The 20,507-nt window shown below is 40.4% G+C and overlaps 1 protein-coding gene across 1 annotated transcript in view; it reads right to left on the bottom strand.

The window, feature by feature from the left end:
* Positions 1–10,037, bottom strand: part of SMYD1 (SET and MYND domain containing 1) — a 39,311-nt gene extending 29,274 nt beyond the window's left edge. The window contains exon 1 of the mRNA XM_061210805.1: positions 9,901–10,037. Coding sequence (XP_061066788.1) covers positions 9,901–10,037 — 137 coding nt within the window. The remainder of the gene's footprint in view (positions 1–9,900) is intronic.
* Between the last annotated feature and the right edge of the window lie 10,470 nt (positions 10,038–20,507).

Raw genomic sequence — 20,507 nt, 5'->3', positions numbered from 1 at the left:
TAAATTAAAAAATTTTAAGTTTATTAAAAAATATTTATTGAGCTTCTATTATGTGCTGTGCATTGAGCTAGGTGACAGAGGGCCTTAAAGATAAAGAAGATACAAACTTTGCCTTAAAGCAGTCCCAAGGCTGGGCTGGGGCATAAACACATATAAGCAAGGTGAGGCATGCCATCCAGGAGTGCTGGGAACCTGCTGCAGGGTTCAAGGTGAGGGAGGGAGGAATCTGGGAAAGTGATCACGGAGGAGAGGGGGAGGCACTGTTCTGACCCTCTAAAGATGAGCTGAGTTGTACTCAGAAGGTCAAGTTCTTCCACCATGGAGAGGCGCTGGCACGAATCAAAGGCTTCCATGGCGGGAGAAGTCGGGGCAGGCACATATAGGAGAGAGGAAGAGCTATTTGACCAGATCATAGGATGCACCGTATGGGGAAAAGATGTTGGAAAAATGACCGGACTGTGGGGGACCTGGAATGCAACTCTCAGTAGCAAGTCCTTATTCTGCAGCAGAGGGGAGCCACTGGAGGCTTCTGCAGAGAGGAGAAACACGGCCAGAGTTGGTACACTCACTTTCTTTTCCCTATGGCATCTACCTAATGTCCTTTTTAAATGGCCCACGTCAACACTTAAGGGGCATCACTGGATTCACATTTGCATGATTATTTACCTTAGCAGAAGAAGTTAGGTGGTACTGCATCCCTAGGTCAGACCTAGGGATTACCTATTTATTTTCAACATCTCTTTCATTAAAATAGCAATTCTCAAGATTTTCTCTGCCGCGACTCCCAGGACAGGGCTCACACGCCGCACTCAGACCTGGATGCATCTCCCACACTCTACCTGAGACCAAACCCCTCTTCCCAGGCTCAGAACACATCTTTAGAGGCAAATGAGTGAAGGTGACATTGTTATGGGGACAACATGGCATTTGACCTAATCTATGTTTAAAAGGCTATTATCCCCAAACTTCTGCATTTAAGGATCAGTTAACAAAATTTAGCAACACGGGTCATATGACATTTCAACACGTCTGACCTCCACAGCTAAATTAAAGCACCAAATTAAAAGCATATTTCTAAATCTACTGTGGTTATCCTTAACATCAAGTGCCAATGTTTAAGGCTGTAACCTGAATACTTTCACACTCATTTTCTGAACTATCTGTTCAGGAATTTCTCTAATCCCTTTATTAAATTATTTCCATTTATAGCATCATTTATCCCTCACCACCTACCCACCAGCTGTTACCAGATTAAAGGCTACACTTCTGTTTGTGCATATGCCATGGTTAATTCTGGTGTTCCCATGGGCCCACATAGAATTACATGGGCTGAAAGCCCAACTCTCGCCACGGGACCTGAAGAAGCTCATAGTTGGTTTGATTTTCAAAAAAGCCCAGCTGACAGTAATTTCTTTTAAAATACCTTTCTTTTTCTCATGTTCTCATCTTTATTTTTCCCTACTCAGATAGATAGATAGATAGATAGATATTCTCATATTCTCTTGGGCACTTTCAACTCTTTAAACAGAATCATTTAGGAGCTGGTCAAGAACTTAAAAAAAAATCCACTATCCTTGCCACTTCTTAACATCTTTTGTGATAAATTGGATTAATAGGAAATTCATATTATTGGTTGTGGTAGGCTGAAAAATAGCCCCCCAAAATTGTCAATGTCCTAATCCTGGAAACTGTGAATTACCTTACATGGCAAAAGGGACTTTGCAGATATAATTAAGATTAAGGACCTTGAGATGGGGAGATAATCCTGAATCATCTGGGTGGCCTAACGTAATCACAAGGGTCCTAATAAGAAGGAGGCAGGAGGTCAGAGGAGGAGAAGATGCTACGTAGCTGCTTTGAAGATAAAACCCAGGGGTGCAGGCATTCTGTAGAAGCTAGAAAAGTCTAGGAAACGTAGTCCTGTGGACCCATTTCAGATCTCTGACCTCCAGAATTGTACAATAATGTTTGTGTTGTTTAAGCCACTAAATTTGTAGTAATTTTTACACCAACAGTAGGAAACTAATACATTGGTTTGTTATTATAAGCACTTTTTTTCCTGTATAATCACATGTATATTTCTATTTCTTACCTATGAGTTTTTGGATCTAACCATTCTCAAGCCCCAGAACCACATGTTTATTCTTCTGAAATTGATGGGTGTGTATTCTTTCTTTTCTTAAGGCTAAATAATATTAATTTGACTGACAAGAACAAAAGAAAATTAATTAGGCAGTGCTGGGCCCACTTGTGTGTCAGGGGATGGGGGGCAGTGAGAAATGATGACGGACAAGATCCTGGGAGATTCATACCTGCCCTATGACTCACTCCTGTGACCTGGGGAAAGCCTCACTAAGCCTCAGTTTCCTCATCTGTAAGAGAGGATTGTATGAATTCAATGGGTCTCGACCTTCTTCTGGGTTGAGGATCATTTTGTAAGAGAAAACTTTCTCCCCAGAAATAAAAAGCATGCATGCACATCCACATAAACTTTGATCCTCCAATTATAGGTGTTTCCTTAGCTAAGGATCCGTGGACTCAGGTTAGGGACGAGTAGGCTAGATATACTCTAAATTCAAGACATCTGGGACTGTTAAAAAAAGAATAATCAAATAGTATTTTTGGCTTCTAGAGATGCCCACAAGCACATTTCCTATGCCATATCTTGTATTTGATGCTAAAATAAAATAATAATCAGAACAAGCTTTATTCCTATATTAGCTTAGCACCCTTCTCTTCCTGCACTGGAATCCTTTGCATGTACTGAAGAAATGGTGCAACCCAGAAATCTCAGGCTGGAAGAGATCCTCAGGGTCATATGACTCAATTCCCCTCTATGGCCCGACTCTTCGTGTACATCATCTCTACCAGGTTGTCACCAGGAAACATACAACCTTGGAAATAGCCCTTTCCATCTCCAGAGTGTGCCAACAGCCCTGTTCTACCTATCAGGCAATAGAAGCTCAGTGTCAAAGGCCTAAAAGCTTGCAGGTACCCCAGGAAAAGGATTGGGACTGATAACACCTTTTAATAGTTCCAAATTTTTTTAAAACAAAAACAAAAATGCAAACTGGAATTTAATAACAATTTCAAAAGCAGCGTTATGAAAGTCCATTCAGAAGTGGTAAGCAAAACTACTTTGACATGTTGTGAGTTGGTGTCTCTAAAGGTAAGGCTATCTAAGACCTTCTTAAATGGCTTGAGCTCTGGCTAGGACTTTTTATCTCTCCCATTTTGACCTGAAATATGACTCTGTATCTTCTGTTCAAGGTGCCCATTTCTTACTCTTCTGTCAATTAAAAAACAAAAAGTTCAGAACCCTCTTTCTTGCAAATGACAGTTTGTTATTGGTAGATGGCTATTAGGAGAAGTTTTTCAATGTTACTGTAAAACATGCTTCAAATTCATGCCCCTGGTGAATTCTTTGGAATCTATTCCAGGTTGACCATGTATCTTTTGGTTGTGGGTATTGATTGAAGGTGATGGTGATGATGTGATTTTATTCATATTGTAATAAATTGTGCCCCATGGACCTTAGTCTGTGGGTCAGCTGGGTTAACCAACTGATTGATTTTACAGTTTGGAAAAGATGGAGGTTGTACTTCAGAGGGCTGGAAGGGTCCTTCCAAGACCAAGCAGAGAAAAGATAAGGATCCAATCTCCTTGCTGAGGCCTGAGTCACACTTAAGACTAAAACCATTTATCTTCTCATTCCATTTGATGTGAAATGAACTAAATAAGCTAAAAAAGGAAAATGAATGATGCAATGACAATAAGCAACTGGAATAAAAGTAAACTAAAAGAAAAAAAAGAAACTTAAAGCTTAGACATCATTTTAAAAGATACATGTAAAATGAGAAAAATGGATAGTTTTAAATATAAAAGACATGAAAAATTAAAGAAAGTCAAAACTAATTGAGGGCTATAAAAGAATTGAAATCCAATGAGCTGGGGACTTCCCTGGTGGTGTAGTGGCTAAGATTGCACACTCTCAATGCAGGGGGTCTGGGTTCGATCCCTGGTCAGGGAGCTAGATCCCACATGACACAACTAAGAGTTTGAATGTCGCAACTAAAGACACCACCTGCCGCTACTAAGACCCAGTGCTGCCAAACAAATAAATAAATATTTAAAAAAAAAAAAAAAGAAATCCAATGAGCTAAGAAACCAAAATAATGCAAAAGAATTCAGAAAATTTAGAAGTCTTGAACATTAAGAAGTAATAAACAAATGAGCTACACATAATTTTAAAATGAGGGCATCAATATAAAATAGACAAATCACAAAAGAAGAAATGTAACGACCAATAAATTTTTTTTTTTTTTTTTTTTTTTTTTGCCACACTGTGCAGCTTACGGGATCTTAGTTCCCCAACCAGGGATTGAACCTGGGCCCCCAGGAGTGGAAACTCGGAGTCCTAACCACTGGGCCTCCAGGGAATTCCCCAATAAACATATTTTTAAGGACCTTTCATCTCCCTAATAATAATTAAAAATTTCAAAACAAAATAATGCTAAAATAAGTTTTAAAGGTTAAGTTGGAAAATACAAAAGTAAAAGATAGCTTTCTGTGTTGGCCAGGGTTGAGAAGGGGAGGCAAATGCTCTACTGCTCATGGAGAAAACTGGTTTGATCCCCTTTGGTGGGGTGATTTGGAGATCTATATTAAGAGCCTTAAAAATGTCTTTTGAATCCAAAATATATATTTCTAGTTCATCTTTAATAAATAATCAGAGACATAAGGAAAGATCTACTAGGAAAAGTAGGAAACAACCTTGATATCCAAAATATAACACTTGTCAAATTGCTGGACAACAGTCAACAAAAGGAATATTATACAGTCACTAAAAATGCTTTGGAAGGATAATCAAGGTTTGGAAAGTTGCTCACAATATATCGTGAAGTAAAGAAGACAAGTTGCACAATAATTCCACTTTCGTGTAAAGAAAAACTGTATATGTTAATTACATTGAATCTAAGATATCGTCAATTATTAAATGCGCTACTTTTTTTTACCATTAAGAAACAACAGCATCAAAATGTTCCCAATTAAATCATAATGAGCCATAGATTGTAGGATACATCATGATTTCAGAGATGTTAAAATGAAACATGTATTCTAGAATTGATAAAATACTATATTGTGTCACATTCCTTTCATTGTAAAATAACCTTCCCCAAATATTTTAATAGCTTGAATTTAGGGAAGCATTTTATGATCAAGGTATACATTTAATACAGTGTTTCTCCCAACACCACGATCCACCTACAAATCGCTGGGATCAAGAAAATATTTTATATGTATCATATTTGCATAAAAGAATTGTAAGAAGCCAATTATACCTCAATTTTTAAAGAAAAAAAAAGTTGTAATGATATATACCAGAAGGTTAACAGTAGTTTTCTGTAAATGCTAAGGTTGCAGAGAATTTTTATTTTCTTACTTTGGTTTTCCTATATTTTCTAAAATAAGTTTTTAAAAAATCTATACAAGAGAGCATAATGAATTTCCAGATTAGCCCCGCCTCATGCAGAAATAAGCAGGATCACTCAGGCTAAGGAATCATGGAGCTCCTATTCTCTGTCCTCCCTAGAACTGGGAACCCTCAAAGTACAGAGCTAGAAGGGCAGAGAGAAACCTTGAACAGCTCCTTCACCACCCCTGGGGTCTCATCCATTTTGAAAGACCAAATCCATGAAAAACAACTCCTTGGTAAATTGACCTTACCCACCTACTTCGCCTTCATCCCTTTCCAGCACCCAACCCAAAATACCTAAAAGGGATGGCAAGTAGGCTTTCTTTTAAATACCAGTTTTGGTTGATTAGCAGTGGCTCCCTGGAGTACCCTGCTAGGAAGAACTCTGAGGCCAAGTTGGAGTTCAGGGGAAAGGAGTTGCCTGATTGATTAGCCATGTCTGCCAGGGATCATGGTAGCCCAAGTGCTACACATTTGCCAGGTCTGAAAGGATTATCTCTGTTTTATTCTTGCTCCTTTATGTTTAAGCAGACCAGCTGTTTTTCCAACAAGCAAAATTAAAGAGATCCTAACCAAACTAAGAACTATATTATAAAGGCCTGGATTGTTGCTCTTAATGCTAAGCCCCGTCTATTCTAGCAAAGACGCAATTCAACTTGCAAGTCAGCATGACACAGTGCAGCATTATATTTTAAAGCTGAATATTGCATATATTATGAACCAGTAATTCCACTCCTAGGATACTCACCTCATGTATCTGTTCACCAAGAGATACAAACAAAAATGTCCATAGCGACCACTTGCAGGAGAATGGAAACATAAATTGTGGTACCTACACACACAGAGCTTATTCATTTTATTAGTAACACAAAACCATATGGATGAATAATAGAACTACATTTGAGTGAAAGAAGCAAGAGGCATAAAACCACATATAACATTATACCATGGTTTAAAAGACGATAAATAGGGACTTTCCTGGTGGCACAGTGGATAGGAATCCGCCTGCCAATGCAGGGCACACGGGTTCAGTCCCTGGTCAGGGAAGATCCCACATGCCGCGGAGCAACTAAACCCGTGCGCCATGACTACTGAGCCTGTGCTCTAGAGCCTGCAAGCCACAACTACTGAGCCCGCATGCAAACTACTGAAGCCTGTGTGCCTAGATCCCGTGCTCCCCAACAAGAGAAGCCACTCCAAGGGGAAGCCCGCACACCGCAACGAAGAGTAGCCCCCGCTCGCCACAACTAGAGAAAGGCTGCACGCAGCAACGAAGACCCAACGCAGCCAAAAATCAATAAAATTAAATCTTAAAAAAAAAAAAGCTATATAGAAAAGATGAAAAATAAATTATAAAAACTAAAGTATATATTGTTTAGGACTATGTACATATGTGATAAAACTATCATTCAAAAGGCAGGGGAATAAATAACACAAAATTCAGGATACTGCTGTAGTTACCTTTGCAACAAGTATGAGACAGGATAGGGAAAGATAGGAAAGATGCATGTATTAGAATGTTCTAGTTAAGTAGGATGGTGGTTTCACAGGGGTTCATTTGTTGTAATGCTTCATAACATACATATATACATACATGTACATGTCATGTATCGTTTGCAAGAAGAGATTTTCATTTAATGCAGTACTCAACTAAAGATAAAATCTTTCTTCATGTTTGTGTTTGGAGGGTAAGGCAGAAAGCCTGGCTTGCAATAACATGGATTAGAAGGTGCCTCTTTTATAGAGTGACTTTGTGGGTCACCTGGTCCTACCTCTCCAGTCAGGTTTCTCCTCTACAGTGGCTGAGTCTCAACAGGAGCCTAAAATTGGAGTGAAGACAGGATGAGCAAAGCTTTCCTCTGATGCCTCTCTGGGCTGTCTCAGGTGCACCCAAGCAGTTCCCTCATCTGTGCAGTGATGAGTTTGAGTATATCCCTTTTTTTAAATTGTGAAACAGTAATTTGAATTTCTATATTTCTTTTTTTTTTATTGAAATATAGTTGATTAACAATGTTGTGTTAATTTCAGGTGTGCTGGGTAAATCACTTTTTAAAATAGTCTTTTAAATTGTTTTTAATCATTTTAAAGATTGCTTACTCCAATCATCCTAATTTTTATTACTGTTGTAACAATAATATAAGATTTTATTAGCATTTTATCCACAACATACACTAAAGTTTTTTATAGTTATTACTTCAAATGAATGATGAATTCTTTATAGTAAGAAAAACAGGTAAACAACCTAAATGTCCAGTTATAAAGGAGTGGTCAAAAAGCATGCAGCCGTTAAATACTATGTTTATGAAGAGAGTATAGTAACACAGAAGGTACTTAAATCATTAAATGAAAAGCCATGATAGTTTATAAGATCCCAGCTAATAGTACAAATGAAACCTATGTTTTAAAATAAGCTGGAAGGAAATAGACAACAATGTTAATGTTAGCTTCATGTGAAGATACATTTTTTTTCTTCCTAAGTTTTACTCTTGTAATGGAAGGAAAACCTGTTCAATTCCAAACGCTCTTGAAAACGTAACGTGATTGGCTATATTGGCTTTTAGGGAATTGGAGACACCCACTGAGGTGTTCCATAAAAGGCAAGGTGGCAACTCAGCAATAGTAACAAGATCATTGTTCAGAGTTCCTGTGTTTCTAGCTTTTTATGTCTTAATTCTGAATCCAACTGACTCCTCAACTGCCCCCAACACACACACACAAGTAAATAAAGACACACGCCCCTTGAAGAGGTATTACTGTCATCTCAGCCCCCCTAAATTCTTCAGCTGTAGCTAGCCGTATACTCTGTTCACTGCCTTTTCCCTGAAGGTCTTGGTAAGCTGGAAGAAATGAGGATTTGAATGCTACTCAAATTATCTCTGAAAAGCCGTGCCTATTCTCAGGATGGTCATACAGTGAGCCAACCACAAAGCCTAGATTATCAGAGGTCGTCTTAATTCAGACCACTTCAACGTCAGGCAGGTCACCCAAGTTCTGGGGCTCAGAGAATACTGTCATAATTTTATCACAGTGCAGGGTTTTGTTTTGTTTTGTTAATAAAGAAAGATTTACTACTACTTTAAAAGTTTGGTGGTCAAGTATGGACAGGATTGTGGGGAAATGGGGATGTAATTTAATAGAGCCACTTTGGAGATCCTATTAAAATGGAAAACAGCACACCCTATGGCACAGTGATTCCTCTTCTAGCCATTTATGCTAGAGAATAATCACACATGTATACAAGTGGACATGGTCAAGGATTTTGATCATAGAAATGTTTGTTTTTATGAAAAACTGGAAACCACCAAATGTCTCTCAATAGGGGAATAGATTTTCAAAAGTTCATATATTCATAGGGTAGAAAATCCACAGCAGTTAAAATCCACAGCAGTCCATATAGCATATGTATCAACATGGATAGATCTACATGTGGGCAGGAAAGACACAGATCTTTGAGGATTTAAAAGAAGTGGCTATAGACTTATAATTCCCATAAGGATATATATCAAAACATGTCGTTGAGTGAAAAGAGAAAGTTCCAGAATGACATCTAAAGTATGATACCATTGGGAGTTCTCTGATGGCCTAGTGGTTAACATTCCAGGCTTTCACTGCCATGGCCCGGGTTCAATCCCAGGTCGGGGACCTGAGGTCCCCCAAGCTACATGGCGCAGCCAGAAAAAAAAAAAGAAGTATGACACCATTTCTGTTAAAAAGAAAAAACAGACAAACTACAGCTATACTTCTTGATAAGTACAGATATACATAGGCAGGCAGGTACATAGATAGATAGATAGATAGAGATAGAGAGATATATGTAATAGTACAAGAACATTCTAGAAGGAAACACATTAAAATCATAACAAGGGTTACCTCTGAGGAAAGACAGAGGGGGCTGGGACATGGGGTGGGAAAGGTGAAAGGGGATTCCAGTTCATTGGAGATATTCTAATTTTTAAAGGTAAGTGGATTCCAGAGTCACTTGTGTATTTACAATTACTTTTTTTAAAGTCTCAGCAATTACTTAATCCTCTAATATATTTATTACACCTCAGAAGCTAAAAACATGGAGCCTTCCATACGAGAACATTTCCTAGGGCAACACACCCACCTCTCCACTCCCTGTCCCTCCACCCTCTCCACACACAGCACTCCCACTCAGCCAAGTTCACTGGTGTTCTGAGAGCGTGCCCCAAAGCCTTTGCTCACCTTTGCAACCCTCCTGGGCACCAGAGCAAATCCCATTGGCCATGACTCTTTGCAGAAACAGTCATGCCAGCAAACACTTAGCTGTCCGAGTGCCCTGCGTTATCAATGGTCACATGGATTGTATCCCTTTCCCTGCTGATTTTGAGAGCGAAGTATTCGAGAATGTGGCACCGGCCAAACCAATGGGAGAAAAGAAGGCAACAACCCACATTCCGTACCTGTCAAAGACCACTGCGGAATAAGCCCGCTCGGCAAAGATGACGTCAGCAGCCCAGAACTCCTTAGTGGCCTTCAGACCCCTGCCTTTGCCCTCAGAAGTGAAGACCTCCACGTTCTCCATTCCCCCTATTGTCATCTCAGAACCTTCGGGCAGCTCAGCCGATATTTAACACTGAGCCAAGTCCCGTGTCCTCGCTGCTATTTCAGCACCTTCAGCGTCCCAACAGCAAGACCATAAATGGACAGGCACCTCCCCTTCCCTACCCCCTCTCAGCCACTGGGGCCTCACTCCCCCTCTGCCTCTTTTCCTGGAGACAGGGATGGGCCAGGCCAGAGGACGGTGACCTGGGAAGGGTCCCATTCACCGCCCAGCAAAGCTGACAAAGTAGAAAACGACCATGGGCTGGTGTGCTTCTCAAATTGGGCCTGAAAACTTTTGAAAAGTTCCTTTGCAAGGAGTAGTTAAGTCCTGGATTGCAGTCATGCTCAGCTGTATTTGGAATAGGCAGCACTTGGTCAGTAGGGTATTTTTAGCAGCCAGATGCCTCTGTCAATCCAAAGCAGACAGCTGAAATTGTCCAAGAGAAGAGGCGAGGTGATGCTTGCTGCTCTGGGACCCTTCAGCTGTCAGGCTTGGACTTTCTCAAGTGAGATGGGCGCCTTGTTTCCCTACTCCCTCCCCCACGGGTAGATTGTTGGCAGAAAGCAACAGATGCTAAACTGACCCCTTTGCCATGTATATAACAGTACTATTTAGGCTCCAAGGGACATTCCTCTTCTCCAGTATTACCTGGGGCTCCCACAACATCCCCACCTGGGGCATGGAGGTCTGAGCGTTCCCTGATGATGTATTACTCAGGCTGTATTATGAGAGGAGGTAGGCCTTGAAAATGAAAACCCTCGTGTCTATCATTCTATCAAATCTCTCTTGAATGGGTGTCTGCTGCCAGAAAAATACCATTACCTTCTTCTTTCCCAGGAATGAGGACATTGGAAGGATTATTCTAAAATCTCTATTGCACTAAATGCTACTCATCTTGATCTCCAGGCAGCTCTCACTGATGTTGAAAAGAAAGACATTTACAGATCTGGAGCTATGGCTTATCTTCAAGGTAATATTTTTAGTTTCAGGGATGCATCTGTTTACAGATTTCTGTGCTCTGGGTTTCTGTGAGTGTAGTAGTTTACAAGCACTGGCTTCTGAGTCAGATAGATCTGTGTTTGACTTTTGAGCCTACTAGGACAACTTTGAGATAGTACCTGTAAAACAAGAGTGATAATTTCTACCTCTCTGGTAAACGAGATAATATATACAAAGGACATAGCACAGCACTTGGTACTTAGTACAGAACTTATTAAATGATAGCAAATTTATTTTATTTATTCTGTCACGTTATCTTCCCCAAACCATCAAGATATGCTAGAAATTCTAATGTGTCTTTAACCAAACTGCATCTCCTGAAACTTCTTTGACTCTTGGAAGCAGGTGCAGAATCCTCTGTCAGACCATGTATCCCAATTTTTAGGTCATAACACATAGCCCCTGGAACCAGAGAATAACTCAGTGACTTCTGATGTATCCAAAAGATCCAAACACGTTAAGACCTTTAAAACGGGGTGCCCCCAAAAGTAAACATCACATGCTCTCAGGGAAAAAAAATGATTAAAAAGGAGTTCTGGGCTTCCCTGGTGGCGCAGCAGTTAAGAATCCTCCTGCCAATGCAGGGGACATGGGTTCAAGCCCTGGTCCGGGAAGATCCCACATGCCACGGAGCAACTAAGCCCGTGCAGAGCAACTAAGCCCGTGGGCCACAACTACTGAGCCCGCGGGCCTAGAGCCCGTACTCCGCAACAAGAGAAGCCACAGCAATGAGAAGCCCGCGCACCGTAACGAAGAGTAGCTCCTGCTCGCCACAACTAGAGAAAGCCCGCGCACAGCAACGAAGACCCAACGCAGCCAAAAATAAATAAATAAATAAATTTATTTAAAAAATAAATAAAAGGAGTTCTTCAGGTTAGTTTCAAATGAATGCCTGCATCCACATTGCCTGGCAACAGCCAGAGTCCACCCTTGGGAGCCGGCAGCTCAGCCTGGTAGGGATGGTGTTGTTCTTCTCTAGACACTTATACCCCTGGAACAGGTTCAGCCCAAGCCAAGGTCAAGGAAGAAATCTACCTGCCCCAAGTCAGAAAGAGAGCGGGAGCATCAAACCCAGTGCTTTAGCTTCAACTGAGTCTCAACCTTATCAGAACAACAAGAATTATATTATTAAAGTGTGGTAGACAGAATAATGGTTCCCCAAAGAGGTCCAGGTCCTACTCCCTAGACCTGTGAATATGTTACTTTACATAGCAAAAGGGACTTTGCAAATGTGATTAAACTAAGTATCTCGAGAGAGGGAGATTATCCCTGGATTGTCCAAGAGGACCCAATGGAATCACAGGAATCCTTATAAGAGGAGGTTGGGGGGGTCAGAGTCAGGTGGAGATGTAACAGTGGAAGCAAGAGGGTCAGAGTCAGAGAGACAGTTGAAGATGCTATACTCTTGGCTTTGAAATTGGAGGAAGGGGCTATGAGCAGAGAAATGCTGGCACCCTCTAGAAACTAGAAAAGGCAGGGGTACAGCTGCTCTCCCAAGAGCCCTCAAAGGAAGCATGGCCCTGACGACACCTTGATTTAAGCCCAGTGAATCCCATTTCTGGCTTCTGACCAGCAAACTTTAAGATAGTAAATTTGTTATTTTATGCCACTAAGTAATTTGTTACAGCAGCAATAGAAAACTAACACATAAAGTATTATACTTAGTTTCTCATTATAGTACTATATAAAATCCCTTTTGCTGATCTGAAATAAAATTCATACAGAATTTATCAGTTCTTAAACTTAAAAAACATAAATTACTAACTCATATAGTCCGAACGTTTGTGTCCCCCACCAAATTCATATGTAGAAATCCTTACTCCCAAAGGTGATGGTATTAATAGGTGGAACATTTGGGGGGTACTTAAATCATGAAGGTGGAACCCTCATGAATGAGATTACATAGTGCCTTATAGAAGAGTCTCCAGAGAGATTCCCTAGGCCCTTCTCTTCTGCCATGTGAGGACACAAGGAGAATCCTGTGACCTGGAAGGGAACCTTCAGCCAAACATGCTCGCACCCTGATCTAAGACTTCAAGCTTCCAGGAACATGAGAAATAAATTTCTGTTGTTTACAAACTACCCAGTCTTTGCTATTTTGTTATTGCAGCTCAAATGGACTAAGACACTGGTCTAACCTAATAAGGGAGAAATAAAAATGAAAGTTAAATTATAATAAAACTATATATAGTCATTGTAAATTAAATATGTCAATGTGCTCACAAGACACATGCTTGAGTACAACTACACTAGAAAACATGATAAAGTAGTCAGATGTTTGCACCTCTAAGTAGAATCACTATGATAGTGAGAGCTAAAGATGTAGATTGATTTGGGGAACACAAATACCACACAAGGCATTGTTGTCTGTGACATGATTTTCTGAAATGGTGAATGACTCCTAGTCAAGTTCTGAATGAAAGAAAGTATAATCTTTCTTCAGTTAACAAGAAGTTACATTCCTGGAAAATTTAGTGTAGATTAAAACTTTACAAAAACTGCTCTAAGATTACATAAAACAGAGTTCTAGACTCAGATAATTATAAACAAGATTTTGAAAGCAGCTCTTTTGCCCCTTTCCTGTTTGCCCATTTCTGTTCCCCTCTAACCTTGAAAGAACCTAATTATAGGAATGAGATCACTAGGCATTTAACCTAACTCCTGACTTATGTTCTCCTGAATGCACACCATGCTTTGTCTAATCTGTTGATTCTTTTCCTAGATAAAAAGATATAAAAATGAAGAATTAAACAATTAACAAATGACTAGCTCTCTACCCCCAACAGCCCCCTTAAGCAATCCTGCAGGTAGATCACGCAGGCAAGATCACATCTGAAGAAAGAGTCAGCCAGTCTACCTAATGGAGAATGATGCAGAACCCAACCTCCTGCCTCGATGATTCACTGAGATTCTTCCCCTTTTTCCCCTTTAAAAACTGTCACGGCTGAGCAGAATCTTCAAAGTTGGCCTCTGGACGTGAGTCCAACTTCTCCCCAGATTGCCGTCTTTTCTGATTAAAGTATCCTTCCTTTCTACTGACGCTTGCCTCTCAAATTATTAGCTTTTGAGCGGCGAGCAGCGAACCTGAGTTTGGTAACAATTTTACATAAGTGAAATACACATCTGGATATTTGAAGTTGTATAGGATGGGCAGAGAAACTTTAACGTACAGGGCTGTCCCTTGCTTCCCAGGACATCCAGCACCTCTGGCCAGGACCAGTGAGACAGGGGATATCGGCTCTAGTTATCAGGCTGGTGATAGGGAAGGGAGCACAGGGCCCTGCTATATTACGTATCAACACAAATCCTATGTAAACGTTTTTTGCTCATCTGCCCCCCTCCAGTTCTTTTTTTTCCCCACTGGGATCCAAACCTTTCTTGCTGGCCCTAGCCCTGCCCACAATACGTGAGTAGCACCCCTCAATCATCGTGACAACCAAAAGTTACCCCCACGTTTCTCAGATGCCCCCTAACTAGTGGAACTGCCTCCATCGAGAATTGCTGGTCTTCGTCATCAGGAAAAGCACATCTAGAGTTTTGAAAGGCTTTCTTATTGCTCTACTGGGGCTGTTTAGCCAGAGAAGAAAAGATTCAGGAAGGACATGAGACCTTTCTTCAACGTCATTCATCACAGTATGGAAGAAGCAGTAGATTCATTCTGCATTTCCTGAGAGAGCAAACTAGGAGGCCAGAGTGGACATAACCATATGGCAATGTGGTTTAGCAGTTAAGATCGTAAACTTGAGCTTCACAGACCCTCACAATCATGTTTCTGTTGAGCCCTTTTCTGCTCCAAAGAGATGGAAACTTTTTCCGTTGTTAATGATTTTAACAACCATCCAGTCTCTTTCTTTGGTGTATCTGGATAAAGAAGGGTGGTGAGAAAAGAAGAAAAATGAGACCGTTCAAGTCAAAGGACCCCTGGTCCAAGAGAGTGGTCTGAGCTGGGAGATTCCAGACAAACGGTGACGAGAATGACCACTATGGTCCCATTTACCTCTATTTTAGCTGAACTTCCCTCCCCATTCAGGCCACACGCACATGCCAAGGACATCACTATGGCTACTGAGTACTCCCATACCCTAAAGAAGGTGTGGGGCAACTGTGGGCAGCATGTGCTAAGCAAGGGTAATGCTGGATCCCCAGTCGTGCACCTTAAGGGTAGAAGGTTAGACTTCCCTGGCAGTCCAGTGGTTAAGAATCCGTGCTTCCACTGTAGGGGCACGGGTTCGATCCCTGGTCGGGGAACTAAGATCCCACATGCCGCGCTGTGCAGCCAAAAAAAAAGGGGTAGAAAGAGGTGCTGTGAAGAGGCCAGGACTGGGGGCTGTTTTGGAGAGAGTTATTAGCGTAACATCACAAGACTAGACACGGGTTTCAAGTAGCCCTTACTATAAGCTCCACTGGTTAACTTTCGTCTTGGGTAGAATCTGTTCCCAGATTTCACATTGCAGCCCTAAAATCTTTAACCATATTCTGTATTTGTATTATTGTCCTGGATCTTCAAGCAAATAATCTCAGAGGTCTTAAAAGAATGATCGTGTTCCCTTCAGTTGGATATGCTGCAGTTCAGGGAATATGTACAAATAAGCATGAAGGTGGAGAAATGAAACCTCGAGTAACCATTTTGAATCATTGAGACAGTTTGTGTGCCTGCGTTAATACCACACTGGCTGATCTACCACAACCTGGAAAAACTCCAATCATCCCTTCTGTTGAAAGACTCACTGTCTGAGTCACACATCTGCAGGGACCACCATCTGGTGGCAAATCAAGGGAGCTGCAAGATTTTAAATCTTTTTCTAAGGCCTTTTTCAGTAAAAGAACAGCCCTTTATCATTGGATTCGACCTTCCTTCGTACCCAGAGCTAAGATTCATTTAGGCCAGGGGTCAACAAGTTTCCTTTGGGCCTGTGAACTAAGAACGGTTTGTACCTTCTTTAATGGTTGGGGGGAAAAGTCAGAAGAATATTTTGTGACACATGATAGATTTTGTGACACATGAAAATTATACGAAGTTCAAATTCCAATGATGACAAATTAAATTGTATAAGAAAACAGCCATACTCACTTGTTTACATATTTTCTATGGCTGCTTTCACACTACAACAGCAGAGTTGAATATTTGCAACAAAGACCATATGGCCCACAAAGTCAAAAATATTTACTGTCTGGCCTTTTACAGAAGATGTTTGCCAATCCTGCTTTAGACCAATAACAGCTAATGCCTAGCAGTGTTAAATAAGCCAGGGTTTGCTCACTGCTTTCAAGTGTATTCACTGGCTGATTTAGTCATTCATTGCATAATCACAGGATCAAAGAAGTTCTTGTGCACACCTAGCACTCACATTCCAGAATGATAGGAGCAGGTTCCCTCCTGAATAGTCCATTATATCCTGTATAATTACGTCATTGACAAAACTTTACACTCTCTCTGGTCCCTGTGTTCTTACTCAAGCAGCACAGTTGCTTCCATCGTTCTTCCTTTGGCTCTTAGAAATCCTTAGCTGTTAATTGCTTTCCTCCCAAGAATTCCTAAATTCACTCATTCCACATGCATTTATCAGCACATGTACCAGGTACTATACTCAGTGCCTCGATACAAAGATGATTAAAATGTAGGCCCTATATCTAAGACATTGACCATTTAGAGAGGATTATGGAAAAGCATATAAAGATGGTGAGAGAGATGTAGGAGGTAAAGGGGAAAGGGTACTCAAGGCAGCCTGAGGAATCAGGGAAGGCTTCAGAGAAGTAGCAGACAGGGATAAGTGCGGAGGGGGAGAACCAGAACTGGAGGAGACCATTTCAAGCCCAAGGACACAGCAGCATGGGCAGAGATTTGCAGGTGAAGAAACAGCATGACATGGGCAGAAAATTACAATCGGCTAGGTATTCTGGGAGCTACAGAAGCACATGTATTATACTTCTTTATCATTCCGGCACCAGACTATCACCCTTTATGTCCCAGTTTTTCATATACATTTGAGAGATAGTCTAACAGCAAGAATTAATGTTTGAATGCTTGAAATCGTGCTTTATTTGCACTACCTCATAGGTTTTCACAGCACCCTTTGAGGTGGGTATTATTGAGCCCTCCTAGTTAAAAAGCAGCAGCATCTCCTAAGTATAAACCCCAGAGAAACTCTCAGGTGTGTGCACAAGGAGACTGCCCAAGAAGGTTAAAGCAGCACTGTCTGTAAAAGCAAAATGGGAAAATAAGCTCATAGTCTTATGATAGGAGAACGGATAGCTCATGTGCATTCATTCAGTGGATGTTATAGAGATGTCAAAGGGAATGAATTAGAACCTCACATCTCAGCAGAGGTTAACATCAAAAAACAATGGTGAAATAGAATTAGAAATGAAAAAGGAGAAGTAACCACTGACACTGCAGAAATACAAACGATCATGAGAGATTACTACAAGCAACTCTATGCCAATAAAATGGACAACCTGGAAGAAATGGACAGATTCTTAGAAATGCACAACCTGCCAAGACTGAACCAGGAAGAAATAGAAAATATGAACAGACCAATCACAAGCACTGAAATTGAAACTGTGATTAAAAATCTTCCAACACACAAAAGCCCAGGACCAGATGGCTTCACAGGCGAATTCTATCAAACATTTAGAGAAGAGCTAACACCTATCCTTCTCAAACTCTTCCAAAATATTGCAGAGGGAGGAACACTCCCCAACTCATTCTACGAGGCCACCATCACCCTGATACCAAAACCAGACAAAGATGTCACAAAGAAAGAAAACTACAGGCCAATATCACTGATGAACATAGATGCAAAAATCCTCAACAAAATACTAGCAAACAGAATCCAACAGCACATTGAAAGGATTATACACCATGATCAAGTGGGGTTTATTCCAGGAATGCAAGGATTCTTCAATATACGCAAATCAATCAACGTGATACATCATATTAACAAATTGAAGGAGAAAAACCATATGATCATCTCAATAGATGCAGAGAAAGCTTTCGACAAAATTCAACACCCATTTATGATAAAAGTCCAGCAGAAAGTAGGCACAGAGGGAACTTTCCTCAACATAATAAAGGCCGTATATGACAAACCCACAGCCAACACTGTCCTCAATGGTGAAAAACTGAAACCATTTCCACTAAGATCAGGAACAAGACAAGGTTGCCCACTCTCACCACTATTATTCAACATAGTTTTGGAAGTGTTAGCCACAGCAATCAGAGAAGAAAAAGAAATAAAAGGAATCCAAATCGGAAAAGAAGAAGTAAAGCTGTCACTGTTTGCAGATGACATGATACTATACATAGAGAATCCAAAAGATGCTACCAGAAAACTACTAGAGCTAATCAATGAATTTGGTAAAGTAGCAGGATACAAAATTAATGCACAGAAATCTCTTGCATTCCTGTATACTAATGATGAAAAATCTGAAAGTGAAATTAAGAAAACACTCCCGTTTACCATTGCAACAAAAAGAATAAAATATCTAGGAATAAACCTACCTAAGGAGACAAAAGACCTGTAAGCAGAAAATTATAGGACACTGATGAAAGAAATTAAAGATGATACAAATAGATGGAGAGATATACCATGTTCTTGGATTGGAAGAATCAACATTGTGAAAATGACTCTGCTACCCAAAGCAATCTACAGATTCAATGCAATCCCTATCAAACTACCACTGGCATTTTTCACAGAACTAGAACAAAAAATTTCACAATTTGTATGGAAACACAAAAGACCCCGAATAGCCAAAGCAATCTTGAGAACGAAAAATGGAACTGGAGGAATCAGGCTCCCTGACTTCAGACTATATTACAAAGCTACAGTAATCAAGACAGTTTGGTACTGGCACAAAAACAGAAATATAGATCAATGGAACAGGATAGAAAGCCCAGAGATAAGCCCACGCACATATGGTCACCTTATCTTTGATAAAGGAGGCAAGCATATACAGTGGAGAAAAGACAGCCTCTTCAATAAGTGGTGCTGGGAAAATTGGACAGGTACATGTAAAAGTATGAAATTAGAACACTCCCTGACACCATACACAAAAATAAACTCAAAATGGATTAAAGACCTAAGTGTAAGGCCAGACACTATCAAACTCTTAGAGGAAAACATAGGCAGAACACTCTATGACATAAATCACAGCAAGATCCTTTTTGACCCAGCTCCTAGAGAAATGGAAATAAAAACACAAATAAACAAATGGGACCTAATGAAACTTAAAAGCTTTTGCACAGCAAAGGAAACCATAAACAAGACCAAAAGACAACCCTCAGAATGGGAGAAAATATTTGCAAATGAAGCAACTGACAAAGGATTAATCTCCAAGATTTACAAGCAGCTCATGCAGCTCAATAACAAAAAAACGAACAACCCAATCCAAAAATGGGCAGAAGACCTAAATAGACATTTCTCCAAAGAAGATATACAGATTGCCAACAGACACATGAAAGAATGCTCAACATCATTAATCATTAGAGAAATGCAAATCAAAACTACAATGAGGTATCACCTCACACCAGTCAGAATGGCCATCATCAAAAAATCTATAAACAATAAATGCTGGAGAGGGTGTGGAGAAAAGGGAACACTCTTGCACTGTTGGTGGGAATGTAAATTGATACAGCCACTATGGAGAACAGTATGGAGGTTCCTTAAAAAACTAAAAATAGAACTACCATACGACCCAGCAATCCCACTACTGGGCATATACCCTGAGAAAACCATAATTCAGAAAGAGTCATGTACCGAAATATTCATTGCAGCTCTGTTCACAATAGCCAGGACATGGAAGCAACCTAGGTGTCCATCATCGGATGAATGGATAAAGAAGATGTGGCACATATATACAATGGAATATTACTCAGCCATAAAAAGAAATGAAATGGAGGTATTTGTAATGAGGTGGATGGAGTTAGTCTGTCATACAGAGTGAAGTAAGTCAGAAAGAGAAAAACAAATACAGTATGCTAACACATATATATGGAATCTAAGGGGAAAAAAAAAAGGTCATGAAGAACCTAGTGGCAAGACGGGAATAAAGACACAGACCTACTAGAGAATGGACTTGAGGATATGGGGAGGGGGAGGGGTGAGATGTGACAGGGTGAGAGAGTGTCATGGACATATATACACTACCAAATGTAAAATAGATAGCTAGTGGGAAGCAGCCGCATAGCACAGGGAGATCAGCTCGGTGCTTTGTGACCACCTAGAGGGGTGGGATAGGGAGGGTGGGAGGGAGGGAGATGCAAGAGGGAAGAGATATGGGAACATATGTATATGTATAACTGATTCACTTTGTTATAAAGCAGAAAGTAACACACCATTGTAAAGCAATTATACTTCAATAAAGATGTTTAAAAAAAAAAAAAAACAATGGTGAGTGAAAAAAGCAAACTGTAGGGGAATAAACAGCAGGCATAATAACATTTATACAAAGTTTTAAATCATGTAA

Source organism: Eubalaena glacialis, chromosome 14, assembly GCF_028564815.1.
Source record: "Eubalaena glacialis isolate mEubGla1 chromosome 14, mEubGla1.1.hap2.+ XY, whole genome shotgun sequence".
Classification (NCBI taxonomy): Eukaryota; Metazoa; Chordata; class Mammalia; order Artiodactyla; family Balaenidae; genus Eubalaena; species Eubalaena glacialis.
This window is presented reverse-complemented; position numbering and strand designations above follow the sequence as displayed.